Consider the following 12,812-nt stretch of genomic DNA (forward strand, 5'->3'; position numbering starts at 1 on the left):
GAGCCCGTGATTCGCCCCATTGCCTCGTGTCATTCGTCTTGCGACGGATCCCCGGCGCCCTTTTGCCCGTTGTTGTTGTTCTTTTGGGCCCTCGGTGAACCTCCCTCCCACCCCTTAGTCATGGCGTCCTTATAACCTGTCCATCCCACCACTTTTTTTCTTTCCTCTCCAGCTGACCATCTTTCGTACCCTCCCCTCCAGCTTACCACCACCGCTCCCCCAACATGCCTATCTCCAAGATCCACGCTCGTTCCGTCTACGACTCGCGCGGCAACCCCACCGTCGAGGTGGATGTTGTCACCGAGACCGGTCTCCACCGCGCCATTGTCCCCTCCGGTGCTTCTACTGGTGTGTGCCTCTTTGTCTTCAGAGAGATGGGAAGTGAATGACTGCTAACAAAAAAATCACAGGCCAGCACGAGGCCGTCGAGCTCCGTGATGGTGACAAGACCCACTGGGGTGGAAAGGGTAAGTGACGTCTTGATACTAGGAACTCGGACCCGAGCTTACAATGCTCTAGGTGTCCTTCAGGCTGTGAAGAACGTCAACGAGACCATCGGCCCTGCCCTCATCAAGGAGAACATCGACGTCAAGGACCAGGCCAAGGTTGACGCTTTCCTCAACAACCTGGACGGCTCCGCCAACAAGGGCAACCTGGGTGCCAATGCCATCCTCGGTGTCAGCTTGGCCATTGCCAAGGCTGCTGCTGCTGAGAAGGGTGTGCCCCTGTATGCCCATATCTCCGACCTGGCCGGAACCAAGAAGCCCTACGTCCTCCCCGTCCCCTTCCAGAACGTCTTGAACGGTGGCTCCCACGCCGGTGGCCGTCTGGCTTTCCAGGAGTTCATGATTGTGCCTGAGTAAGTTCCCCATAGAAATCTGCACTTCTCAGTAACTAACAGCATTGGACAGCACCGCTCCCTCCTTCTCCGAGGCTCTCCGTCAGGGCTCCGAGGTCTACCAGAAGCTCAAGACCCTCGCCAAGAAGAAGTACGGCCAGTCTGCCGGCAACGTCGGCGACGAGGGTGGTGTTGCTCCCGATATCCAGACCGCCGAGGAGGCCCTGGACCTGATCACCGATGCCATTGAGCAGACCGGCTACACCGGCAAGATGCATATCGCCATGGACGTTGCCTCGAGCGAGTTCTACAAGGTCGACGCCAAGAAGTACGACCTGGACTTCAAGAATCCTGATAGCGACCCCTCCAAGTGGCTCACTTACGAGCAGCTGGCCGACCTGTACAAGTCGCTGGCCACCAAGTACCCCATTGTCAGCATTGAGGACCCCTTCGCCGAGGACGACTGGGAGGCCTGGAGCTACTTCTACAAGACCTCGGACTTCCAGATCGTCGGTGACGACCTGACGGTCACCAACCCGCTGCGCATCAAGAAGGCCATTGAGCTTAAGTCCTGCAACGCTCTTCTGCTCAAGGTTAACCAGATCGGTACCTTGACCGAATCCATCCAGGCCGCCAAGGACTCCTACGCCGACGGTTGGGGTGTCATGGTCTCCCACCGCTCCGGTGAGACCGAGGATGTCACCATTGCCGACATCGCTGTCGGCCTGCGCTCCGGCCAGATCAAGACCGGTGCCCCCGCCCGCTCCGAGCGTCTGGCCAAGCTGAACCAGATCCTCCGTATTGAGGAGGAGCTCGGCTCCAACGCTGTGTACGCCGGCCAGAACTTCCGCACCGCGGTCAACCTGTAAAGCGGTCATTGCAGATTAGTTTTTTCTTTTGTCTTTCCCAAAAGAGATGCCATTGGGGTTCAATATGGCGATGATGATTATGAATGTAATAGCAGAATGAAACATTTCTCTCAATATGAATGCGCAGCGAGTATAGATCGGGCACCAAGCACGTGACAGCCCACCTGTCCCACATAAAATTTGCCCCTCCGACCTTTTCTTTGTCGGACGGTTACCTACTATTGCTGTTGGCGAGGCCTTCTCTCTATTTCCCCGGATCTTGCACTCCGTGTGTCTTTCTTTGATCCTTTTTTTTTCCTTTTTCCTTTCCGCCAAAATGCCGCCTTCAAAGTGGGGTATGTACTCTATATCCCACCCCTCTGTCGACATCGCAACTGACTGGACATGACCCAGACGAGGAAGAGAGTTCCTCCTCCGAGAGCGATAGCTCCCCTGTCCCCGTCGCAGCGCGCCGCAGATTCGACGATGAAGAGGATGACGATGTAAGAAACCATACCCTCCCTCCTTCTCTCTGAGTCAACGCTAATCGTAACCCCCACCACAAAAAGGTCCTCGATTCCTGGGACGCAGCTGAAGACTCGGAAGTCGAGCGCGAGAAAGCCAAGAAGGCTGCCGAGGCCGAAGCCGCCGCGAAAGCCAAGGCCGCAGCCAACAAGAAGACTAAGGCGCAGCGGATAGAAGAGCACCGGGAGGAGCGGCGAAAACAGGCCGACGAAGACGACCTGGATATCAGCGAAGACGAGGCCGAGCGGCGCCTGCGCCTGCGCCGAACAGAGCAGGACGCGGATCTCAAGCACGCGCAGGATCTGATCGGTGACATCGATCTGAACCGCAAACGCGGCGGGCCCAAGGCCGTGGTCGTGACGGACTCGGCGGATCCGACCAACTCGATTGACCTGAGTGCCATGCCGCTGTTCAAGCCGACCACCAAGGACCAGTTTGCGAGGGTGAGCGAGACGCTTATCCCGCTGCTGACGCCGCACTCCAAGAAGCCGCACTACAGTCTGTGGGCGCAGGACTTTGTCCGGCAGCTGGTGAAGGAGATGCCGTCGGGTGATATCAAGAAGATTGCTAGTGCGCTCACCACGGCAAGCAATGAGAAGATGCGCGAGGAGCGTGCGGCCGATAAGGGGAACAAGAAGAGCAAGGCGGCCAAGACGAAGGTTTCTGTCGTCACGACCAGGGAGAACCACATCGACAGCAACGCCTACGATGGCGATGACGGCCTGGGCGATGATGACTTTATGTGATTTGTTTTGTTTTGCTCCGTTGCAAATACACGCATTTTCTTTCTTGTTGCTGGTCTTCTCGGTTCCATCATGTACATCGCTTTTCTTCTTTTGTCCCCTCCACACAGCCCCATCATAACATAACATATAGAAGAACCAATTCATTCCCCAATTATCATCTTGTTACCAACTTACCTTTAATCAAACATGACATACACCTGGTTGGGCACGTTATAACCCTGCATTCGACAAGTTTGTGCGAGCCTGTTATATCCGCTGCGTGCAATAAAATGACTTGGTTCTGTAGTTAGAACTTTGCCGATTCTATACTGTCTTCACCATGGATAATACTCGATCTGTCATATGAGCCAGCCATGTAGACCAAGCCCCTCCAGGACCGAAGGTATTGATTGGCTCCTAGTGCTTGGACTGTATGGCGGGTATCCATGGCGTAGTGCATGGTGGTGGTGGCTCCGTCCACGCAAGGCCTGTGTCGACCCTTCATCAAGACAACACGGGGGAAGGGTACGATTCCGAGCCTGCGCGAGTCATAAAAGCCTACCCACTGCTTGCTGAGGAGTGCAGGTGCCAGCTAAGCCGTGCAAGAAGTCTAGAATATGATAATGCTGGTGGCTTCTGGCTCAGATGGGGAAGGCTCATGGATCGTGGCTTCATGGGTGCGGTCCCTCTACTTGACACAGACATCAGTCCATCAACTACAAAGAACTTTACGAGTGCCACCGGTTGGGGGAATTGTTAAGTAATCACATTGAAACGTGCTGGAGTGGGAATAGAGACAATTCAAAGAGAGAGGAATTCCACTCAGCCCCTTTTCTTCGCTCGCGTCAACCGAATATCAAACTCCGCCGGCCGACCCGCACAGTCTCTCGGAAAGAGAACGATCTTGTACCGGTCAACTCAGCCACCGGGTGAAATCAAAAAAGCGACTAGCAGAACCACATCCAGGAAGAAATGCGAACGCCTTCCCCCACCAATCTGGTATCGGGCTCTCGTCATCCGCTTAAGACTCCTCGGCCTTGGGCTCTTCGGGCTTGTCTTCGGCAGCGGGGGCAGCCTCCTGCTCCTCGGCCTTGGGCTCGGCGGAGCCAGCGCCCTCGCCCTCGTTGCCGTCCGACGAGGTCCACAGGGTCAGGTTGTCCCGCAGCAGCTGCATGATCAGGGTGCTGTCACGGTAGCTCTCCTCAGACAGCGAATCCAGCTCCGCAATGGCGTCATCAAAGGCCTGTTTAGCCAGGTGGCATGCGCGATCGGGAGAGTTCAGGATCTCGTAGTAGAAGACAGAGAAGTTCAGCGCGAGACCAAGGCGGATGGGGTGCGTCGGGGTGAGATCAGTCTGGGCAACGTCGGTAGCGTTCTATGGGGGGAGTCAGTAAGTGTGTCAATGAGGATAATCGCATCCATACCTTGTAGGCCTCGTGGGCGGCAGTGGCAGCGACCTTGCGCTTGTTGCCCGAAGCGAACTCGGCCAGGTAGCGGTGGTAGTCACCCTTCCTGTGATCGGAGTTAGAATGTCGTACCAACACAAACGCAGGGCGCAACCAACATCTTGTAGTAGAAGACCTTGGACTCGCCAGTCTCGGCCTTGGGGATGAGGGCTTCGTCGAGGACATCTAGGACATCCTGGCACACCTTCTCCAGCTCAGTCTCGATCTTCTGGCGGTAGTCACGGACAGTGCCGATGTGGTCATCAGAGCCCTTGGACTCCTCCTTCTGCTCGATGGAGGAGATGATGCGCCACGAGGCACGGCGGGTGCCGACCACGTTCTTGTACGCGACAGAGAGCAGGTTACGCTCATCAACGGTAAGCTCGCCCCCGATCTACAGCAACAGTGTCAATCTCAGATCCATCTTGGTCGGCAAGGATAATGACATACGTTGGCGACTTCCTGTTCGGCCGTTAGCATGGATGTCTCGACAGCTAGCAATGATAGTAAACAAAGCGACACCACTGACCTTCATGTACGTGACCATCTCTAAACACCAGAAAAAACTGCGGTCAGCACTTGCGCCTCATGCAGCGACATATTCGAAAGTCTTACCATCATAGCGCTCGGCCTGTTCGCAGAGCCGCGCGAGGAACGTCTTGCTGCAGAGGGGGTCAGTGTCGACGACTTGGAGATAATCCCGGCGACCGTGTGCTTACTTCTCACGCTGCATGGTTAAGAAGTCTGTCAGCAAGTACTCCGGGTTTGATGGGGGTGGTGATCTCGACGAAAGCCGGGAGGGAAGAAGAGAGGGGGGTGGATTGCGATGGCGGTGACAGCTCAGAGAGAGCGTGTGGAGGGGCTCGAATGTGGACGTACCTCAGAACCCATGATGAAAGCGGATTAAGGAGAGTTTAATGGAGGGGTGGTTGGGAGTGGGATGGTATTTGGAGTTGGGGAAAAAGAGAGAAAGAAGCAGGAGATGGATGGTGCAGAAGAAGACCAAGTGGGGGTGGGAAAGAGGGAGGGAGAGGGAGCGAGTTGTGAGGGAGTTGGGAAGAATCATAACATTACGCCGCCTGGGAAGTACCGGGTACTTGTCCTTATGCGGGTGGCTCTATCAGGCCACAAGGTACCCCGGTACTTGGGCAGACACCCGTATGGGCATTACGTTAGAACCCCGCCTGTCGGTAATCAATTTCGCTGGGCGGTGACAATACGCGAAAGGATCCCACATTTAGATCGATGGACAGAGTGGTGTGAAAATCATCATTCACAACTCCGGCAGACTGAATCTCTGCTAGTGACCTCCATGGATGGCTCTGATCGCCGTGTTCTTGTGTCCCCCATCACCTCCACCCGCCCTTCCTCGGGACGATCAGCTGAAAATACTTGGTGGGCCCCTAATGCCATCATCGCTCGATGCCAAGGAAGTCCTATCGCCAGGCACCAGGCAGTTCAAATAGATTCTGAGCGAGGAGGACTTAGGTTGATATTGGAGTAACTACTAGGGAAGGTTTGGTACCTTGGAATGGCCCTGAGAATGGGCCGAAAAGGTCCCTAAGGAACAATGCATTGTCTGAGGGTGATGATGATGCAAGCGATCGAACCTTCCAGCAATCAACGAGACGACCATGATGTAGTCCCAGCCCAGACCGAGAGATGCCCAGAATCATCATCGACGAACTCGATCAACGACTTGATGTTCTGTCCGTCTTATAGGATTTATTTCTAGTAGTCGAATCGGAAGGGCAATCCGTCGATTTCGGACCAAATATTCTGCAGAAATATATATCGCCGTCATACATACATCTTGTCTATCTTCTTCCGCTACCCACTCGTCTCCCGGTACCGATCAGCGCGAGATCGATTCATATTTTCTGCGAGTGATCTCAGCCCTATGATCTCCACCAGGATCTCTTCATTCGCAAGGGTGCCTCAGCAGGGGGTGGTGCAGATATCCATCGGGCAACGGTGCAGCCTAATGCTCCCCTTTTTCCAAATCCCTCATCGCGAGGGGTTCGCAGATTCGTAGCCATGACGATCCAATTCAAGCACATAATCATATCAAGGTCGGGTGATATACTTTGTTGTAGAGCCCAGCCCTGCTGACTCACCCGCGGATGAGAACACGTTCCACTTGCTTTCCCGATCCGCGCAACGCTTCTTCCTGCTTCTGGCGCATCTTGCTAAGCCCTTGGCTCCACCCCATGCCTCTCTTTTAGTTCCCTTCATTTCTCTCTTTTCATTCCCTTCTTCCTCATCCTCCACGGCACATCCCCAATTGACTGTCTTCCCCCCTCTGGGTGCTGCCACAATCATGGAGAATGCTTTTCTTTATACGCCCGCGGAAGCGCTGAAACACTTCAATGTCGCGGAGCACACCGGATTGTCCCAGGACGCCGTGCTGAGCTCCAGGAAGAGGCATGGTCCCAACGGTGAGTACACCTCTCCATCCAACCAAGATGGCAAGCACTAACCAACCCACTCGCTAGCCATCGAGGAAGAACCTCCGACGCCGTTGTGGGAATTGATCCTGGAACAATTTAAGGACCAGCTGGTCCTCATTCTCCTGGGATCTGCCGCTGTGTCATTCGTGTTGGCTCTCTTTGAAGAAGGCGAGGGCTGGACCGCCTTCGTGGACCCCGTTGTAGTAAGTCGCAAACAAACAGATGACCTATTCGGGCAATGACTGACTCCAACCAAAGATCCTGACCATCCTGATCCTCAATGCGGTGGTGGGTGTCACGCAGGAAAGCAGCGCCGAGAAGGCCATTGCGGCGCTCCAGGAATACTCGGCCAACGAGGCAAAGGTGGTCCGGGATGGCAAAGCGAAACGCGTCAAGGCCGAGGATCTGGTGCCCGGAGACGTGATCCAGATCGCCGTGGGTGACCGTGTTCCTGCCGACTGCCGTCTGCTCGCCATCCACAGTAACAGCTTCCGTGTCGACCAGGCGATCCTGACGGGCGAGAGTGAAAGCGTTAGCAAGGATACCCGGGTTGTCAATGATAAAATGGCTGTCAAGCAGGACCAGATCAACATGCTCTTCTCCGGCACTACTGTCGTCAATGGCCACGCCACCGCTCTGGTCGCCCTGACCGGTGCGTCGACCGCGATTGGTGACATTCATGAGAGCATCACCTCCCAGATCTCGGAGCCAACTCCGCTGAAGCAGAAACTGAACGACTTCGGTGACATGCTGGCCAAGGTGATTACAGTTATCTGCATTCTGGTATGGCTCATCAACATCGAGCACTTCAATGACCCTGCGTTCGGTGGCTGGGCCAAGGGGGCGATCTACTACCTCAAGATCGCTGTCTCTCTTGGCGTGGCAGCCATTCCGGAAGGTCTCGCCGTGGTGATCACTTCGTGCCTGGCTTTGGGAACTCGCAAGATGGCCCAGAAGAATGCCGTAGTACGGTCTCTCCCCTCCGTGGAAACTCTGGGTAGCTGCAGCGTCATCTGTTCCGACAAGACGGGCACCTTGACCACGAACCAGATGAGCGTGGAGAAGATTGTCTACTTGTCCGAGTCCGGTCGTGGTCTGGAGGAGATTGACATCGAGGGCACCACTTTTGCTCCCGAAGGCAAGCTCTCGCGCGACGGCAAAGTTGTGGAAAACCTGGCTGTGTCGTCCTCGACAGTGGATCAGTTGGCGCAGGTCATTGCGCGCTGTAACGCTGCAACTCTCTCTCACGACGCTAAAAGCGGCGTGTTCTCCAGCATCGGTGAGCCGACTGAGGGTGCTCTGCGCGCTTTGGTCGAGAAGATTGGTACCAACGACGTTGGCGTGAACCAGAAATTGTTCCGTCTCCCCGCGTCGGAGAGACTTCACGTGGCTAGCGCTCACTACGAGTCCCGTCTGCCACTCAAGGCTACCTACGAATTCTCACGCGATCGCAAGAGCATGTCTGTCCTCGTGGGCGAGGGCTTGCAGCAGAAGCTACTGGTCAAGGGTGCTCCCGAGTCCATTCTGGAGCGCTGCTCTCACATCCTGCAAGGCTCTAACGGTTCCCGCATCCCCCTGACCAAAAGTCACGCGAAGCTGCTCTCCCAGGAAGTTGTCGAATACGGTAACCGAGGACTGCGCGTGATGGCCATGGCGAGTGTCGACAATGTTTCCGGAAACCCGCTTCTGAAGAACGCTACCTCGTCCGAGGACTATGAGAAGCTTGAGCAGAACATGACCCTCATTGGTCTCGTTGGCATGCTGGACCCCCCTCGTGTCGAGGTGGCCGAGTCCATCAGGAAATGCCATGCTGCCGGCATTCGCGTTATCGTGATCACAGGTGATAATCCCAACACTGCGGAGTCCATCTGTCGCCAGATCGGCGTGTTCGGTGCCGACGAGGATCTCACCGGCAAGAGCTTCACAGGCCGCGAGTTCGACAGCCTCAGCGAGACCGAGAAGATGAAAGCCGTCCAGACCGCTTCGCTCTTCTCCCGTACCGAGCCCAGCCACAAGTCTAAGCTGGTGGATATCCTTCAATCCATGAACCACGTCGTCGCCATGACCGGTGACGGTGTCAACGACGCCCCGGCCCTGAAGAAGTCTGATATCGGTGTCGCCATGGGCACGGGAACGGACGTGGCCAAATTGGCGGCGGATATGGTTCTGGCCGATGACAACTTTGCGACCATCACTGTGGCCGTTGAGGAAGGTCGCTCTATCTACAGCAACACTCAGCAGTTCATCCGGTACCTGATCTCGTCGAATATCGGTGAGGTCGTCTCGATTTTCCTGACCGCCGCCCTGGGCATGCCCGAGGCTCTGATCCCCGTGCAACTCTTGTGGGTGAACTTGGTTACAGACGGTCTACCGGCCACGGCCCTATCCTTCAACCCTCCTGACCACGATGTGATGCGCCGCCCTCCACGTCGGCGCGACGAGCCCCTTGTCGGTGGCTGGCTCCTGTTCCGGTATATGGTCGTTGGTACATACGTTGGTGTTGCCACTGTGTTTGGTTACGTGTGGTGGTTCGTGTATAATCCCGAAGGCCCGCAGATTACCATGTGGCAGCTGGTACGTTTTCCTTCCTCTTGGTCACTCCCAAAGTCTCATACTAACCCCGGTTTAGTCGCACTTCCACAAGTGCTCCTCGCAATTCCCCGAGATCGGCTGTGAGATGTTCAGCAACGATATGGCCAAGTCCGCATCCACAGTGTCACTCTCCATCCTGGTGGTGATCGAGATGCTGAACGCCATGAACGCCCTGTCCTCCAGCGAGTCCTTGTTTACTTTCTTCCTGGGCAACAATCCGATGCTCGTATACGCCATCACCCTCTCGATGGCCCTGCATTTCGCCATCCTCTACATTCCCTTCCTCCAGAACTTGTTCTCGATCCTGCCTCTCGGTGTGATCGAATGGGAAGCCGTGCTGGCGATTAGTGCGCCTGTGATGTAAGATCCATCTTCCCTTCACTGTGAAATGAAATGAACAGTCATACTAATCTGCATTTAGTTTGATTGATGAGGCTCTTAAGTTTGTGGAGCGTCGTCTGTACACTACGCATGTTGCTCCCATCAAGGTGACGCAGAATGGCGTCGCGGGGAAGCCGAAGCGGGCGTGAAGATTGAGACGTTGAGTCTGTCGGCGGACGCCAAGAGGCGCGAATAGAGAGATAGACATTGCCCTGAACAATCGGGAGACGCGCATGTGTCTCTCATCTCCATTTTCCTACACTTCCATAGATGATAATGGAAACTGCATATTGATTCAAACTCTGTTCTAGCAAAATAAACTCGATGTTCTCGCCCCGTCTTGACCTGGGGCAAGGCTGCTTTGGCGACGGTAGGTCAGGCTGAGGGGTATTCAATGCGCGTAGAACTTCGGGTGCTCGCGATGGCGACACTTGTATCAGTGCGTCGCGTGCTTGGATGACATGCGCTTAGATGCGGCGATGCTAGAGCTCGGCCCGTGCAACAACTGCATGCCACTCGTTCCTTGGGTAGAATCAAGGCTGCCTTCCTGGGAGATAATTTGCGGGTCTGGAAGCCTTTCTTTATGGTCTAACATATTGAGGGGAACCGTGTCCTGTCGCTGGAAAGACGTCGCCAAGAGAAGAGGATTTGCATTCTGATAGTGCCATGGAGGCTAACTTGGCAATTAACTTGGCCATCGTCTGACTGTCTCTCGGGCCTCGTATTCCGAGTGACCTCGTATTTTGAGTCACCTTTTCCGAGTCTTCAAAACTTTCCTCTCGCGGGATCCAGAACACATATTCTGCGTTTTTATGTGAAAGCAAATTATCGCCCTTCAGCTACATTTTTTCTCCTTATCAAAGCGTGTCTACAACCAAACACAATGGCCTCACCATCTCCTCGCAAGCTAGCCTACCTTACCTTTGATGTATTCACGACAACTAGATTCAAAGGCAATCCACTTGCCATAGTCAAGGTTCCGGCATCAGTGACACTAACCCAGGAAGACAAGCAAAAGATTGCTCGGGAATTCAACTATTCGGAGACGGTCATTCTACAGGACAATGACCAGGAACTAGCTAGCGTTGGAGACGCAGCTGACGTCAAATTGCCCGAGTGGAAAATCGGAATCTTTTTAACAACAGCGGAAATTCCTTTTGCTGGACATCCAACCATCGGGACGACGTGTTACCTAGGCGCCCAAATCCAGGCAGCGCGCAGCCAGTTGGAATCCTCCAAAGACCCTATCCACGGGAGGGTTATAGCGAAAGCCGGCCCTATCCCTTTCACCTACGATCCAGTGTCGAGGACGAGCTCCGTTGAAGTCCCACAGACCTTTCATCTCCACGATAAGGTGCTCACCGTCAATGAGGCATTATCAAATGGTCTCGCACCTGGAATCGCCCAGAATATGGTACACCCACCGCCCTTTGTGTCCTTGGTAAAAGGAATGACATTTATTCTGGTCGAATTACCCTCTCTGGAGATCCTGGGCGAGGTCCGTGCTAGCCTCCGAGACGTCAATGTTGACGGCCAATTGAATACAGAATGGCACCCTGATGGGACATTTACTGCTTTTGCTTTTTTCGTTCGCATGGGGAAATCTTCTGACGGCTCGATTAAGCTAAGGACTAGAGTCGTCTTTGGTTCGACGGAGGATCCGGCCACTGGCGCCGCCTCTTGTGCCCTTGTCGCTTATCTTTCCCTGCTCTATCCTGAAAAGGAAAACTTATCCGGGAGCAGGAGATTTGAGATTACACAAGGCGTCGAAATGGGACGTCAGAGCCATATATTGTTAGATGTCACTTTGGATGGCTCAGGAACTAGTGTTGAACGTTTGATGCTTAGGGGTTCGGCTGTACAGGTTATGGAGGGCTGTATCACCTTCTAGTTTCCGTTTGTCGTTTCAGAATGCGATATCACTTATGAAATTCAGCGACGTATACCTCACCGTGGTCATACCTGAAGACCAAGACCAAGCGTCCGCGACATCAAAGGCTCGTTCGTTGTGCGGAAGAGCAAGGGAACCAAAGATATGCCGCTTGAAGGGCGACGTTTTGAGATCGATCCTCCAAGTCGCCCCAAGCGCCTACAACAAAAGTAGCCTTGGCGGGATTTACGACTAAGTACAAATCGAATACGAGTACAGTCATCAAAATAGTCAGTTGAATACGAATAATAGGCTGAGGCAAAATGACAGATACGAATTTTCCATTTGTGTGCATCCCTAAAATCAATTATCCACAATACCTAACCTGTTCAGCAAATCCTAACGGCTAATATTCTACACCTAAGTATCTCCCTCAAAGCCTGGAACCCCTTTCCACTTCCGCATCATAACAGCCGTACCCTGGCCCTTTTGCCCATCAACCGGAGGTCGACACTCCAAAACCTTCATCCCCATAAACTTCTCATAAAACGGCACAGACCGCTTCCAATCCCCTGTAAAAAGCAACGATCTCCTCAAATACGGCATAGACTCGATAACCTCCTGCACGCATTTCACGAGCCAGGTCCCGAGTCCAGACCCCTGGTGAGAGGGCAGGATGAAGACATCCGTTAGGTAGATGAACGTGGTGGAATCTGTGATGCAGCGTGCGAAGCCGATGAATTCGGGGGCATTGGTATTGGGCTCTCGCGCTTTTTCGTCGGCTTGGCTTTGGCGTGGGCCGTGGTACAAGCCGAAGCAGAGGGAGTTTTGTAGTGTTTCGCGCAAGGCGGGCTCGGGCATTGGTCTCGCCCAGTATAATTCATCGCTTGCAAACCAGGAGTTTAATGTTACGACAGGGATTAAGAACGTGTCGGTTGAAATTTGGTATGGGCCCTTTGTCCAGACTTTAGGCTGGGATTTGATATTCGGAGATGTCATTATTCTTCTGTGGAGTATCGATTAGATATCTGTTGGGCGTGGAAGGGATGATTAGACTGTTTACAAAAGTCGTCTTTTTTTCGGTGGTCTTGGTAGAATGGTATTTAAGCACTAGATACAGATTATGGTTTGGAAAGCT

At 54.0% G+C, this 12,812-nt stretch overlaps 6 protein-coding genes across 6 annotated transcripts; 4 read left to right on the top strand and 2 right to left on the bottom strand.

The window, feature by feature from the left end:
* Positions 1-224: 224 nt before the first annotated feature.
* Positions 225-1,707, top strand: aspf22 (enolase acuN; the record flags this gene model as incomplete). Its single annotated transcript, XM_056974203.1, has 4 exons — positions 225-348; positions 411-467; positions 520-859; positions 912-1,707. The coding sequence occupies 4 exons, from the start codon at positions 225-227 to the stop codon at positions 1,705-1,707; spliced, it is 1,317 nt and encodes a 438-aa protein (XP_056839320.1).
* Positions 1,708-2,023: 316 nt separating this feature from the next.
* N7510_002277 (eukaryotic translation initiation factor 3 subunit J) lies at positions 2,024-2,957 on the top strand (the record flags this gene model as incomplete). Its single annotated transcript, XM_056974204.1, has 3 exons — positions 2,024-2,042; positions 2,101-2,189; positions 2,256-2,957. 3 exons carry the CDS (start codon positions 2,024-2,026, stop codon positions 2,955-2,957), a joined length of 810 nt encoding a protein of 269 aa, XP_056839321.1.
* Positions 2,958-3,957: 1,000 nt separating this feature from the next.
* Positions 3,958-5,272, bottom strand: N7510_002278 (14-3-3 adaptor artA-like protein; the record flags this gene model as incomplete). The annotated part of the gene is made up of 8 exons (XM_056974205.1): positions 3,958-4,311; positions 4,361-4,448; positions 4,501-4,775; positions 4,832-4,843; positions 4,911-4,930; positions 4,997-5,043; positions 5,101-5,108; positions 5,261-5,272. 8 exons carry the CDS (start codon positions 5,270-5,272, stop codon positions 3,958-3,960), a joined length of 816 nt encoding a protein of 271 aa, XP_056839322.1.
* Positions 5,273-6,701: 1,429 nt separating this feature from the next.
* On the top strand, positions 6,702-9,953 carry N7510_002279 (calcium-transporting ATPase; the record flags this gene model as incomplete). The annotated part of the gene is made up of 5 exons (XM_056974206.1): positions 6,702-6,819; positions 6,877-7,034; positions 7,090-9,405; positions 9,461-9,783; positions 9,845-9,953. The coding sequence occupies 5 exons, from the start codon at positions 6,702-6,704 to the stop codon at positions 9,951-9,953; spliced, it is 3,024 nt and encodes a 1,007-aa protein (XP_056839323.1).
* Positions 9,954-10,687: 734 nt separating this feature from the next.
* Positions 10,688-11,695, top strand: N7510_002280 (PhzF family phenazine biosynthesis protein; the record flags this gene model as incomplete). The annotated part of the gene is made up of 1 exon (XM_056974207.1): positions 10,688-11,695. One exon carries the CDS (start codon positions 10,688-10,690, stop codon positions 11,693-11,695), a length of 1,008 nt encoding a protein of 335 aa, XP_056839324.1.
* Positions 11,696-12,094: 399 nt separating this feature from the next.
* Positions 12,095-12,673, bottom strand: N7510_002281 (GNAT family N-acetyltransferase; the record flags this gene model as incomplete). Its single annotated transcript, XM_056974208.1, has 1 exon — positions 12,095-12,673. One exon carries the CDS (start codon positions 12,671-12,673, stop codon positions 12,095-12,097), a length of 579 nt encoding a protein of 192 aa, XP_056839325.1.
* Between the last annotated feature and the right edge of the window lie 139 nt (positions 12,674-12,812).

The sequence above is a fragment of the Penicillium lagena genome, assembly GCF_028827675.1.
Source record: "Penicillium lagena strain IBT 129212 chromosome Unknown utg000001l_segment0_segment0, whole genome shotgun sequence".
Lineage (NCBI taxonomy): Eukaryota > Fungi > Ascomycota > Eurotiomycetes > Eurotiales > Aspergillaceae > Penicillium > Penicillium lagena.